The following is a 15,650-nucleotide window of genomic DNA, read 5'->3' on the forward strand; positions in this document are numbered from 1 at the left end:
CACCTGAGCACTCCTCCAGCACTGATAAACCAAAATTAGTTAAGAAGAAACCTAGGATGCAGTCCACAAACGAAGCTATTCTATCAGACAACACAAAGACAATTATACAAAATCTCTGTAACATAAATCCGAATGACTATTCGTTAACAGCTGATCAGATTATTGCATTCCTCGAGAACTCATTTGGCAACGGCAAATTACTACAGATATACAGGTCCTGTTGGACGATATGTATAAGATATATCCTTCTTTAACAGAAAGATCTGTTAAGGGTAGAGTTACTAGAACAACGAAAAAACTAACCACAGATAATAGCAACGCTGAAGTATCACAATCATCAACTGACGACGATTATCTCTCAGATACATCAGAAAAGTCCCAAAAATCTACCTTTTAAGTACTTAGTTACTTTTCAGTAGTAATATCCCTAGGACATTGATAACAGACGAGATAATTTCATGACAATCGAAAGATCGTTCCTTGGTAACAGCACGAAGCCAAAGGCTGAGTGCTGTTACCAAGCAACGAGCTTGAGAAATTTGTCATGAAATTATGAGGCATTCATCAATATCCGAGGGATATTCGGCGGATAATTTTTCGAAAAAAAAATCATAACTCAACATAACGAAACGTTTATTTATTAAAAATACAGTTGGTGAAAGTACAATTATTAAAATTTAAGTTAACATTAGATTCGTTGCTGTTCTCTACTATAGAAGATCTATTACCACGCATAATATTTATAATCTTGTTGTGGTGTTCTTGATCAAGATTCAAGTATGGTTTTATAGAATTCTGATTGCCATGACCAGTAATTTTTAGCAATTGTTGTTCTTCTACACCACTTTTGCTAATTCGCTAACAGCAGTTGATCTATTCGAGTGATTTGTTATCTTTTTCTCCTTTACATTCAAGCCAATTGCTTCAGCAGAAGATTTAGTCCATCCATTCATTGTATTTCTTCCAACAGGTACATTATCGTACCATTTGTCAATTTCATTTTTCCAGTGTCGATTTGGTTTTAAGAACAGTCGTGGTGAGGTAATATTGTCGCCTCGTTTTGATATCAGTTTATGAAAAAGACGTACAGGGCATCTTTGTCTCTCACTATTGAGAACCAACCATTTACTACTTGCACAGCTTTTAGAACCACCTTGGCACGTTTTACTGAATACCGGATTGTATTCAATGCGATTTGTTGGAGTGTCATCGTTATTTTTCTCGATTTGAAAAAAATCCACCAGACAAGCAACTGCCTCTCCTCCTCGCCACGCTAATTCTACAGCAGCAATATGGTAAAATTTACGCATAAGACCTTTAGGGGTATGTTCATCCTAAAGCAATATTATTTTGTTAATTTCAGACCAATTTAACGAAACTGAACTGACCTTGCGTTTACATGGATCTGCTTGTAGTTTCTTCCTGATTGCATCGCCGGCATCTCGGGCTGGTTTAAACACTATATTGTTAAACGGGTCAATCATAATATTATAGTCATTATAGTACTTTTCTTGTAATAGTTTGCACGAAACGTTCCACATTGTCTTCACCGTTGCCTCTTTGAATTCGTCCCCGTTTTTCTTTCCCATATTGACGGCCCAATCTTTTAGTATCAACGCCAATTCCTCTAAGCTTCTATGTTCATTCAACTCATATTCTCGTCAGCAGCAAAATTCCATGAATATTCCACAAATATATTTGTGAATGTAGGTTGTATTTCTGGGAATTTTTTCTTTGATTAGCGTATTTATACTTTGAACATTCTCATTGCCGAAACGTGACATTTTGAAATTTGTTTGGATGAAGTTGTCAAACTCGATCGTGTTGTCATAGGGATTGAAAATTGCACTGAATGCAATTATCAGTCTAATGTTGACATGATTGGGTGAAATTGTTCCACATGACACAAAATGACGAAATTTGAATGGTTGTTAGAACAGTCGAAAAATTATCAAATTAATTTAATGGAATTGTGACGGATTCTATCCGAGATACGAAAGAATCCAACAATTGATCGCAGAAACAGAAGCAGATTTTATATGTTTACAAGAGACAAACTTTAAAGATACCAAAATTGAACAACTCAAAAATTACGAAGGTTACCATTGTCTACGAAAGGACTTCCTGAGAGCCTGTGGCGGCACCTCAATTTTTGTTTCCAGAGATCTGTTTTCTACACATCACATACTCACTACTGGCGTTGAAGTAGTCGCAGTCTCCATCTGGTGCCCCAGCAAAATTACAGTATGTAGCATTTACATACCACCTAATTACAAACTTTCAGAAGAGGAACTGTATGATTTAATCCATCAACTCCCCACTTCTTATCTTCTTGTGGATGATTTCAATGCACAGAATATTATGTGGGGCTCTGATAAACATTTGGAAGGGAAAAAGTCATTTGAAATGTATTAAATTGTTTTAGCACTTGCCTATTAAATACCGGATCAAGCACATACTGCAATATATCTTCTGGCACATTTTCAGCAATTGATTTGAGCTTTTCTGACCCAAAGTCATCACCTCTATTAAACTGGCATGTCCTCGACAGTCTCTTTGATAGCAATCACTTTTCAATTCTGATTTCAAATAGCGAGAATAAATCTAGAAATTATAATGTACCCAAATGGCGAATCGACAATGCAGATTGGATTGGCTTCTGCTCGTATCTCGAAAAAAAACTTCCACTTCTGTCTCTTTCTGATGACGTAGACGAATCTCTGAACCTTTTTATCCACTGCATTATCTCTGCAGCTGATTTACATATTGGCAAAACTTCTACAACCTATACACGGAAGAAAGTACCATGGTGGAATAAGGACTGCGAATATGCAGTTCGTCAATGCAAAAAAGCATTAAACAGATATCGAAGAACTCGAAATAACGAAGATTTTGTGCAATTTAAAAAACTAAAGGCCAGAGCCAAATACGTACTAAAAGAAAACAAGAAAATTTCATGGAGAGAATATACTTCATCACTAAAAACCAACACTCATTCTGCCCAAGTATGGACGAAAATACGACAAATGCAGGGCCGTAAGACAAGTTTTGATATTCAAAGTATAAGTTATGAAAACATCGTTATCAATTACACACAACGCATTGCCAATTTAGTAGCTGATACGTTTGAACAAAAAACCAAAAGACAATACTCACCTAACATATCATCAGGCACATTAACCGAAAAGGCCTCCACAATAAAAACTGTACAAGAAATCGATCCTATTAACACACCATTTACCTTAGAGGAACTAATGATGGCACTTGATTTGTGTAAAAACACAGCCTCTGGTCCAGATCACATTCCTTTCATCTTCTTAAAGAAATTATCGACTCCTTGCATCATTGTTTTATTAAAATTTTACAACGGTATTTGGAACACTTATAATTTTCCTAAGCTGTGGCAAGAATCATATTTTATACCAATTAAAAAAGTTCATAACCAAACACAAAGCTTATCTAATTCATATAGGCCAATATCACTGACGGTCACCATGTGCAAATTAATGGAGAAAATGGTAAACAAAAGATTGGTCTAGTTTTTGAAAAAAAAATAGAGTTATTTCACCGGCACAATCCGGTTTTAGATCTCATCGTTCTACATCAGATAATTTGGTAATTTTACAATCACATATTTCCGACTCTATGGCCTGTAAACAAGATTTATTAGCAGCCTTTTTTTATGTAGAAGGAGCCTTTGACACTGTTCAAAAATCTATAATACTCCAAAATCTTCAACAATGTGGACTTGGTGAAAACATATACTACATACTTTGTGCAGAATTTTTAAGATGATAGAACTTTTAAAGTTATTTTAAAGGGAAAGCGGTCATCTACTCGTATTCAACATAATGGAGTACCACAAGGTTCTGTTATAAGCACAACTCTGTTTAGTTTAGCATTTAATGATGTAGGCAAAAGTATTCATCTTCCAGTTAAACACGCATTATACGCTGATGACCTTGTACTCTTTTGCAGAGGAAAGAATACCGAAACAACCTGTCGACTAATGCAAACAGCCATTGATAATATAGAAAAGTGGTCGAGGCATATTGGGCTTTCCTTCTCTTCTCAAAAAACTAAAATCATGAGATTTAGCAGAAAACCGACAAAAGATAATCCAATTTTGACATACAACGGAGTATTACTAGATGTCATTGATCATCATAAAGTCTTAGGACTGACCTTCGACTCCAGACTTACTTGGAATACACACATACAGGAAACGAAAGGCAACTGCTTAAAAAATATTAATATCCTAAAAAGTTTAGCACATTTTCATTAAGGAGCCGATGAAGAGGTATTGCTTACAGTTTACAGATCCATTATTCGCTCAAAAATAGACTATGGTAGTTTTGTCTATATGTCTGCCTCCAAGTCACATCTGAAAGCTCTTGACTCCGTACACAATACGGGTCTTAGGATCTGCTTAGGTGCCTTCAGATCTAGCTCAGCTCAAAGTATGTACTGTGAAGCTAACGAACCACCACTCTGGTTAAGGAGACAATATCTTCTTTTGTCATATGCAGCTAGCTTATCAGCCAATCCACAAAATCCAGTCTATCAACTAATTATACAACCAAATAATCTCATTCATCATTCTCAGACCACTAGAGCTGCACAACCCCTCTCTTGCATACTAAATTCTATTTTCGGCGATTTTGATCTTTCTGCAACTTCACCCTGTCATATCTCTACACATTCTCCGTGGCATAAGCAACTTCCGAATGTCAACATTTCCCTTTGCTCTTTCAATAAACATGATACTCCTAAAGCTATAATTAAACAATTGTTCCTAGACATACTTAATCGAAATCAGTTTCGTAAAGTTCTTTATACAAATGCCTCTAAAAATGATGTAGGGATGGGTAGTGCTGTTGTTTCCTCTTTCAGCACTACAAAACTAATCAAACTTCCTGCCGTTTGTAGTGTATACACTGCAGAACTATACGGTATCGTCGAGGCTTTTCGTATGTCTGAACCAACTGACCGCAATGTAGCGATTTGCACAGACTCCTTATCATCAATACAAGTAATCAAAAACATGTTCTCAGATCATCCTCTGGTAAATTTAATACATGACATATATAATAAACTTACAGATCATGGAGTAATTGTCACTATTGTCTGGGTACCTTTACATGTAGGAGTTGTAGGAAATGAGGCTGCAGATGTAGCCGCAAAAGAAGCTTCTACTTTGGATATACCTATATCAAATATCCAGTTGCATAATATTAAGAAAATGTTTAAAAAGCGTATATATGCCAAATGGCGAGCTAATTGGAACACAACTCCTTAGAGCTACCACCTATGCCCAGAAGACACAAGGATATTCTAAGAAGATTAAGACTTGGACACACTCGTCTTACACATGGCTTTCTAATGGCATCTACCGATCCACCTTCATGCAGCATTGCAGCAGTCTCTTAACAGTCAGACATTTTCTTATAGAATGTCCGCATCTTTCTGCTAAAAGAAAACAACACCAGTTGGGAGATAATATTAAAGAAATGTTAAGTGAAACTCAGGAATTTTTAAACCTGTTTAAATATTTAAAAGACATTCAAGTGCTTAGTAAACTCTAAAGTTTAATAATTGTGTGTAACGCTTAAATTTGTAAAAAATAAGTACTGTATATTGTCAAATGTAAAATTGTATATACTTTATATTGTATTATACTGTCATCGTGCCAATGACCTCGTAGTCGAGACACGTTAATTAGAATAAAAAAAATGGTTGTGCTTTTTCACCATTCGTTTCAATATTGTTGTACTAAAATTAAACGGTGTAAAATAACACGTCTATAACATACAAAAGATTTAATTTAATGAGACAGTTAGCATACAATCTAGATAGACTAACTATAATATATTCTGTTTGATAGCTGGTGTTGTTTTGAACATATTTATTTCTTTTATTCCATTCTTTACTTAATTCGGTATAAAACATGTTCCCATGTCAATTAGTTTCACAAAATCACTTAGTATATTTTTAACAAATTCGTCTATAATATAACATAATATAATATAACATCATATATGAGAAACATATGTCTGATTGATGTCTTTATTTTTTGGCTACTAATTAAAATCCGTTCTGGTCCCATAAAACTAGACTACTAAATTATGATACTTTCCATTTCTCGTTGAAAAGCGTCTCTAGTCTAATGAATATCGTATCTACTAATTAACTTTTTCTCGTAAAAATAATATACTCGGTGTTTTATTTAATGGAGTTAGCCAACCGGTATCTATAGATATAAAATCAGAGATTTTTGATATATCTTTGTATTGTTATGATATTTTTGTTGCGAGAATTGAAACAATTTATATTTTTTATAGTCAAACAATTTTTTATCTTTTACATTGATTATAATATTAATCAACAGCCCAAATTTTGTATGCTATTCGGCATGATTTGTTTGCGACCTTCAATTAAAAGTACAGATCACTTCCAATATCAATTCTACACTTCTTTCACATTTGTCTGTTTTTTTTCCACAACTATTTTTGGTTCTTTACTACCATTATAGTAGAAAAATAATTTCTTAAGGAAAAGAAAAACATTTGCAAAATATCTAAAACACTCTGAAAAGTTTAAGAGTATTGAAAATCCACTACTAAAACTAAAAAGACATTATCCCAAGAGCTATAAAAATTGGTGAAATGGACGAAGCAATATTAATTCATAAGAATTTTGCAAAACAAATACATAAATAAATTTCATTAAATAACCGTGTCATTAGTACAGGGTATAATATATATATATATATATATATATATATATATATATATATATATATATATATATATATATACAGGGTATATATACAGGTATATGTACAGGTATATAGACAGGGTATTCCAAGATGTTTTTAGTAGTATATACTTCAGGAAGTAATGAATATTTTTATTTGAAAATTAGGAAATGTTAATTGATCCTTTGTCAAAATGAAAAAGTTCCTATTCAGCCGGGACATAAATATAAACTTGAGAACGAGAATGTTAAGGTGCTATGTTTTCTCCGTTATGCTGTACGGCATGGAAGCCTGGACACTGAAAAAGATAAACATCAAAAACATTAAGGCATTCGAGATGTGGTGTTACAGGAGAATGTGGAAAATACCATGGACAGAAAGAGTAACAAATCAAGATGTTTTGCTGAAGATGGGGAAGGAATACGAAGTCATAAAAACCATACAAACGAAAAAACTGGAATATCTAGGCCACATAATGAGAGGAGAAAAGTACTCTCTGCTTAGACTCATAATCCACGGAAAAATCTCGGAAAAGAGAAATGTGGGACGTAGGAGGATTTCCTGGTTGCGAAATTTAAGGGAGTTGTATGGGTGCAGTTCAATACAGTTGTTCAGAGCTGCAGCCAACAAAGTAAAGATTGCTGTGATGGTAGCCAACCTCCGATAGGAGACGGTACTGTAAGAAGAAGAATTGATCCTACAATACTAGCAATTAATGTATACATGAGAACTGTGACGTTATCACGGACGCTGTGACGTCATTAAGTTGGAAAAAATGAAATGGGTCAGAGAGGTGAAACTTAGATTAGATGAAATGGTTTTTTATCCCAAATTCAAAAGTGTACCACAATAAGAGGATTCATTTAAATAAGTACGCTAAATTTTCAATTTATTGTTTATTTTCAAAATTAATCAATAACATTCAAAATGTATAATAATTTTATAGGAGGTCTTCAAAATTTTGAAGAAGCAGAAGAACTTTCTTCTGCTTAAATACAAGCGTCAAACCATCGAAGTACTTAACGTATACATACCGCATGTGTCATCTCTGGCGTAATTAGTATACACGCATGTCTAATTTTAATTTTTAAATCGTCTACATCTGTAGGTTCTTTGTTATAAACGATTCCTTTTAAATAGTCGTTTACAAAAAAATCTGAGAGTGATAGCGTAGGCAAGCTTGGAGGCCATTGGACGAGTCTGTTAGTTCCAATCCATCTGTTTGAAAATGCATCATTAAGGTAATTGATTACAATACCGCTGTTATGTGAGGGTGCACCATCTTGTTGCCATACAATAACTCCTCTTTCGCATAAAGGAATGTTCTCAAGTGACAAAGGTAGCTCATTTTTCAGAAAATTCAAATATCTCTGATCATTTAAATATTCTTCAAAACAATATGGAGCTATTTAACGCCCATTGTAGTCCTCGTACTTTATCTGAACTTTGGCTTTGTTGAAGGCTATGCGTGCAGTAAGCTTTAGTTTTTCTAATTCCGTGTTCCACCAATGCATATCTCGATTGCCGGCTTTATTTTTGACTAATAAGCTTCCGTATTGCACTAAATGGATGAAAGAAAATTGTAACTAAAGCTAAGTCATACAACAAACTCTGAAAATGCACAAGAGAAATACGGAGTGATTCACCGCAATAAGCAAGCTCTAAATAAGATCGGCAAACATTTCATCAGGAATGAAAGGCCTTAATGATTATAAAGTTTTCTTATAATATTTTCAAATCGTATACTCCCTCAACAACAAATAATTAAAATTTTTTTTTGTTTAGCGAAATTATTACGAAAAACATTACTAACACATCCCTAATATTATAAGACCAATATTATGAAAGAGTAAAGGAGTACCTGAGAACATTAATAACAGAAAATAACGACTGCACTGCCGAAATAAAACTTAAAGTTAAAAAAAACACGTGGCAACTTTATAAAATTTAATAAAATTTATAGTATTGTTACGATAAATTCTGACCCAAAACCGTAAATATATTTATTACTAATATTTTCATTCATTCACGTATTTTTTAGGTAATGCCTACCTGACACACGATGGGTCCCCCTTTGTGATAAAAACAACAATTCGAACCTTCTGGAGACAAGCCGATTTAACCATACCGGTTCTGAGAACAATTCGCCGCTCTGTCTAGAAGGCCTTTCAGCAAAACAGCGGTCTATGTTCGATGTGTTTCGAGAAACAACTGTTTTCATTCTCGAATAACAGGACTTTATATTTATAGAGGAATTTTGGTTATGGAGGGACAGTTAATAAAGAACATTCGCACTCGCGATATTGTTGTTACGCTCGCCTACTAATAAATTATTGTATATGTAGTGATAAATAAATAAATATCAGTTATTGTGCTTTTTAATGAATTAAGATAAGAACAAGACATTATAAATTAAATAAACAATTAATAAATTCACAACAGTATGTAGATATTTAACATAAACCCCAAAAATACCGTTGACTAAATGTTACACATTGTTCTAGTTACCAAAATACGGTAAGAAAACATAACTTCATTGAGATGTAGATGCATAAAGGGATTCTGAAGATTTTTGGTAATAAAGATAGATAAAACGCATTTAATTAGTAAAATAATATTTTAATTGTGTCAGGATATTGTTGTATAACGTTTTACAAAACTGTTAGGAATATTTCTAATTTTTGCATTATATAGTAAATATTGATTCTGAAGATACCATGATAGGTTCACATTACATACCTTAAAAATACAATAGAAGAAAGAATCTGCAATGTATCGAAACTATAATGCTTTGTGAATTCTAAAACATCTTGCAGCTCATAGTCCAAAGCAAAACAGAGGGAAAATGGAGTTTAAGAGGACAACAAATATCTTGGCTAAAAAATATTTTGCAGCTGTTGTTGCAGTTACAGTTCAAAAATTTATTTTTGAAAAGTTGATAAAATTTACAGTGACGAGGATTATTGCCAGCCTTCATAACCAATAAAGAACATGACGGGTTGCTAATTGCTAGAGAGATAAAGAACAGCAAAAGGAAACTGAATAGAATAATGTCACTATATTCTTAAGAATAATAAAGGATACAGTTGAAGAAGACTACTTGCCTTCCTACTTTTTTAAATCTTATATTTAACATACCTACGATATTTTGCACTTTATAGTAAGATTTTAGTAGACCTAATCATGTATGTTTCAAACTTGTAGGCACTGATAATTATGGATCTGAATGTAACACTTAAAAGAAACAAGCCCTATTTATGTTCTCATACTACAATTCATTCCATAATGCATGTCTAAGGTCACACCTTAACGTCTTTACATTATCTCTCATTTGATATAAACTTTGAACATTCATGTCACTATAAAATATAGTAAACTGGTATATTCCGTAGATGCCACTCAATACAGAAGATGTTTAACCACACTCGTGCCACTGAATTATGATCTACCTATCATTTAACGTATTTATTGTATGCCTACGTTTGTTTTATGTGAATGTTATCAGTATACATAAACAAACAAAAAAATATCAACACGAAAATAGAAAAAACTAATTATGTAATAATACTGTCTGTCAACAAAAACCAGCATTTGGTATCGTTTAAAGTTAATAGACAAACAAGAAAAACAATATTATGTTTATCTATTAAGTTGAAAAACAATTTTATATATACTTCCTCATTGTTCTCCGTTGGTCGCCAATCCGATAATATATTTGTTTAAAATGTCACCATTTTAACGCGTATGGTAACAAAACATCTATAATAAAACTTCTTTTCATCATAGTCTTTGGCTGTAACTAGTCCTCAACGAAAACAAAAGTGCTAGATCCTCTTTCCACACTATGGCGAGTCACGAAGCGACGGAAGAGAAGAAAATCGCGACGAAACCTCATGAATCACTCGCTGAAGCATAAAGCAGACACGAGCTGGTAGTAATTGTCGCATTGTTTGTCTTTTTCACCATTCTAATTTATACTCTTGAACTAGTGTTGGCAATCGCTGTCTCACGAACTACATTTTGAATTTATCGGGAGGCAAAGTGGATGATTTTGCAAATCAGATTTTTAAAATCGGTCTGCTATTACTGTTATTAGCATATAGGGAGAGTTAAAAATATTTTCTCATTTTTGAACACTCAGCACACAATTTTGTATTATGGATTTAAGAAATATTAGGTTATTTATTATTTTTAATGGAAATTTATCACAATTTAAGTTTAAAACACTTTTATTTATTGATGTTTCGATTACCTCTTCGAAAATCGTTCTTAAAATATAAATTAAACAATTTATTTTGTTTCGTTATTTGGAAATAGAAAAAAATTCTAATAATTTAATTGTATCTGCCTCATTCATTGTGACATCTTAAACATATATTTACTTTATATCACTTTTAAAGTAGATGACTTTAAAATGATATATTTTTGAGATGCGTTCCTGAGACAACTTTAAGAATACCCGTCAGAAAAGTCATAGTATGTGATTTATTTTAAGAAAGACAACCACACCTAATCATCACAGTAAAATTCTCTTGTTATTCATTTCACTGTAAATCAATTTTTTTTGCTGGTTTTTTATCATGATTTACAATAGAATTACTAACGAGATAATTTTACTGCCATGATTGCGTGTGCTCTTTTTAAAGGTTGCTTTTTTCTCTTTTGGGAGAAATTGGAGTGTTAATATCTTTGTCTCGGGTTAACTGGATACAAGTCCTTATAATCTCTCAATGCTAGTTGATGCGCATATATCTGTTTCAAGTGGAGCCTTACCCTATCAATAGTCAAGACCGTAATGCGTGGCGAAGAGTAACATCAATCATCATTACCAAGTTAAGACATATAGGAATCCATCCTGGACCAGTTCATGATTGGACATTACGAGGCAGAGCAACAATAGTTTAACTGGATTTTATACTGCGATGCAGAAGGGCAGTTGAGGGCATTATGGAAGTCGAAATAAATAAATCTTATAATAATCTGCAGATTAAAACACATTGACATTGCAGATAAAAATGGGGTATGAACAAATAGCAGGGAATAAAGAAACTCATTAGAAATCCTGAGAAAAGCAAGCAAACTAAAACAAAAAAAAATACATGACCACTGAAATCCTATAGCTGATGAAAGAGAAGAGACTACAAAAATATAACAAAGCAGAATATAATAGAATCAACAAAATTATCAAAGTACCAATCAAAGAAGCCAAAGAAAAGTAGGTAAATAAAGAGTGCAAATACATAGAAACACTTGAAAAAAAACTCGGTAGTGATACAATTTATTATAAGTTTAACAGAAACATGTGAGGTTAGGTATGTATAAAAAAGAAGTCAAATTATAAGAAGGCAGATAGTGGTTAAATATTAACTTACCCCAGAAAAGATTTAATAAATAAAATGAATTTTGAATCGAAGCGTGCCTTTTTATAGAATAAGGATATTTCCATGTCTTCAGAATTAAAGTGACATGCCAGAGCAGAGTTTTCAACTGACAGATATACTGTTTATTAATGTAAGGCATATAAATTTATATGCCTTATTTATATGCATTATAAACTCTGCCTGTATTGGTGTGGGGTGAATTGAGTAGCTCTATAACTCATGCAGCCGGTCCCAAACCCGGATAAAAGAGGAGGGATAAAGGAGTTTGATAGCACCCTGTAAGGTCTCCTTGTCTAGGATTACCGACGAAGGGTATAGGATGCTCTTAAGCTGCAGTGAAAGCAAATTGTCTGAAAGAAGAAAAACTCCAAAATTAAACCCTGGCTCTCCAAGTTGGGGGTTGAGGCATCGGGCTAACTCCCCGTTACTCGGAAAAAAAAATTAAATGTTAAAAAACCCAGCAAAACGCCTCGGAATGACTCGATCAACACACGACGACGTAAGCTACGAAAAAGGAGTATGAATTTCGGATCTTGGAACGTGCAAGGTTTTAGACCTGAAACAAATGAAATAATGTATGAAATGAGTAAGCTGAAATTGGACATTACAGTAATCACCGAAACAAAACGAAAGGGCCAAGGATCAGAAAACATCGGAGAATATGATCACTTCTACAGCGGGGTACCAAAGGAGAAATGAGCTCAACAAGGTGTTGCCATATTAAAACGTAAGAAGCTAAGAAAATACATAACTACTTGGGAGACCATAAACGAGAGACTAATAAAAATGAACCTTACGATTAGAGGACACAAATGCACAATCTTGGGTGTATACGCAGTAAATGATGACGCACCAGTAAACATTAAAAACGTTTTTTTTTTGAGAAATTGAATTTAGAGGTTGCAAAAGTCGGTACATCTCGAGAAATTATCATCTTAGGAGACTTAAACAGCAGAACTGGAAAAAAACTCATAACGCAGTTATAGGTCAATTCGGAGAGGACCAAGTAATACCTGATAATGGTACCAGATTAATATCATTATGCGAACAAAATGAACTGAAAATTTCAAAAGAATTTGTTCAACATACACAAATACACAGGGGCGCAAAATACGAGAGAGTTAAAATCAATCATAGATTACACAATAATACGACAAAAGACAAATATGATTGTACAAGATATAAGAGTATTGAGAGGAGCTACCTGTGGAAGCGACCACCACTTATTAAAAGCTGAGATCATATTTGGAGTAAATAAACCTAAAGAAGAAAAAGAAGAAAATGAAAGGGAAAAAGTAATACAAAAGAGCTATAACCCAATCAGCTTAGAACAAGAAAGCGTGAGAGAATTATACAGAAATAGATTAAATCAAAAGTTGGAAAATAAACAATTTAATAATAATGAAAAACATTACACTCACATAAAAAGGTGTCTCCAGGAGGCAGCAACAGAAGCCATTGGATACCAAATCCAGAACCAAAGAAAACTTCCATATTGGTTTGACTAAGAAATAGAACACAAAATAAAGAATAAAAGAGACCAATATCAAAAATTCTTAAATACAAAGAATATAACCAATAAAATAATCTACAAGGAGTATCAAGCTAAAGTACGAAAAATGATATGTCGGAAGAAAAATGAAGCATGGCAACAAAAGTGTAACATGGTAAATTCACATCTAGGAGAACCAAGAAGCATAGAAACTTGAAGAGTCTTAAAATCTTTACAGCAAGACAAGAAAAGAGACATAGTGTCAACAATAAAAATGGATGACTAGGACCAATATTTTAAGAAACTCCTAAGGGAAGATAGACCACAATTTAAAGACAGCAATGAAACACAAAATATAAATATTTTAATTTCGCCCATACGAATAACAACGAAAGTGGAAGATGTATGTAGATCTCTAAAAAATAACAAAGCACCGGGTCCAGGTAACATCCCTGCAGAGTTAATTAAACACGGTACAACCAAACTATATACAAGTTTAGCCAAACTGTTCCAAAACTGCATTAATAGAATGACAACCCCAGAGGAGTGAAAGACATCATTCTTATCCACTATACACAAAAAAGGTAGAAGGGATGAATGTGACAATTACAGAGGCATTGCCGTGACAAACTTGGTCAGTAGAATATACGGAAAAGTAATTAAAAACAGAATAGAAAGCGAATATAAAGACTTGGAGGTTGAGGAACAGGCAGGATTAGGGCAGGTAGATCTACTGTTGACCATTTGTTTTGCATTATACAGAATATTGAAAACAAAATAGCCGTTAATCAAGAAGTACATTTATTGTATGTAGACCTACGAAAGGCTTATGATAGCGTACGACATTAAAAATTATGGGAAGCGTTAGAGAAAACAAACATAAGCACGAATTTAATAAATGCGACGAAGGAACTGTACGCTAATGCTAACTTAAAGGTAAAGGTTGGAAATAAAGTGGATTCCAAATGAATAAAGGCTTTAAGCAGGGCTGCTGTCTCTCCCAAATATTATTTAAAATTTATCTAGAACAGGCTCTAAAACTGTGGAAGCGCAAATGTAGAAATATGGAAATGCAGATTAGCAACAATAACATATACACTTTGTCATTTGCAGATGATCAACTACTGATAGCACAAGATTATAAAGAGTATATGACTCGAAAATTAATCGAGGAGTATAAAAAAGGGGGCTTGAAATCAATATCCAAAAAACCGAGTATATGTGTATCGACGGGAAACAAGAGGACCTCATATTGAAAGATGGAGAAGTTATCAAACATTGCAACACATATAAATATTTAGGTACGATCACCACAAAGAAAGGCAACGTAGACGACACAATTGAGGAGAAAAACAACCCAGCAAGAAGAGCAATTTCCCTTCTGAATAGTATACTTTGGGATCAATCAATCTCTAATAATAACAAGCACAAGATATATAATACAATCATTAAAAGTATAATTACCTACAGTAGTGAAGTATGACAAATAAAGGAAAGATAGAAGAGAAAACTTGAGGCAACGGAAATGGATTTCTGGAGACGTTCAGCTGAAAAATCTAGACTAGAAAGAGTAACAAACAACACAATAAGAGAAATTATGAAAGTATAACATACAATAGTAGACGATATTGGTACCCAACAACTCAGATGGTACGGTCATGTACAGAGAATTTCTGAAGAACGTCTCCCAAAACAAGTCTTAATGTGGACCCCTCACGGAAGAAAAAAAAAGAGGAAAACCCCGCCTTAGTTGGAGAGAAGGCATCAGTAAAGAAATGAAAGATAGAGACATAGAAGAAGACTTATGGATGAATCGAGAGGAGTGGCAACTGGGTATCGGAAGACGTAGGAGAACGTTTTAAACCGACCTATATATATTATATATATATATATATATATATATATATATATATATATATATATATTTATATATATATATATATATACATATATATATATATATATATATATATATATATATATATATATATATATATATATATATATATATATTGTTATG

The 15,650-nt window shown here is 33.3% G+C and overlaps 1 protein-coding gene across 1 annotated transcript; it reads left to right on the plus strand.

Annotated features, from left to right (window-relative positions):
- Positions 1 to 4,363: 4,363 nt before the first annotated feature.
- Positions 4,364 to 5,299, plus strand: LOC140432692 (uncharacterized). The gene has a single exon (XM_072520752.1). The coding sequence runs from the start codon at positions 4,364 to 4,366 to the stop codon at positions 5,297 to 5,299; it is 936 nt and encodes a 311-aa protein (XP_072376853.1).
- The last annotated feature ends 10,351 nt before the right edge of the window (positions 5,300 to 15,650 follow it).

The sequence above is a fragment of the Diabrotica undecimpunctata genome, chromosome 1 (genome assembly GCF_040954645.1).
Source record: "Diabrotica undecimpunctata isolate CICGRU chromosome 1, icDiaUnde3, whole genome shotgun sequence".
Lineage (NCBI taxonomy): Eukaryota > Metazoa > Arthropoda > Insecta > Coleoptera > Chrysomelidae > Diabrotica > Diabrotica undecimpunctata.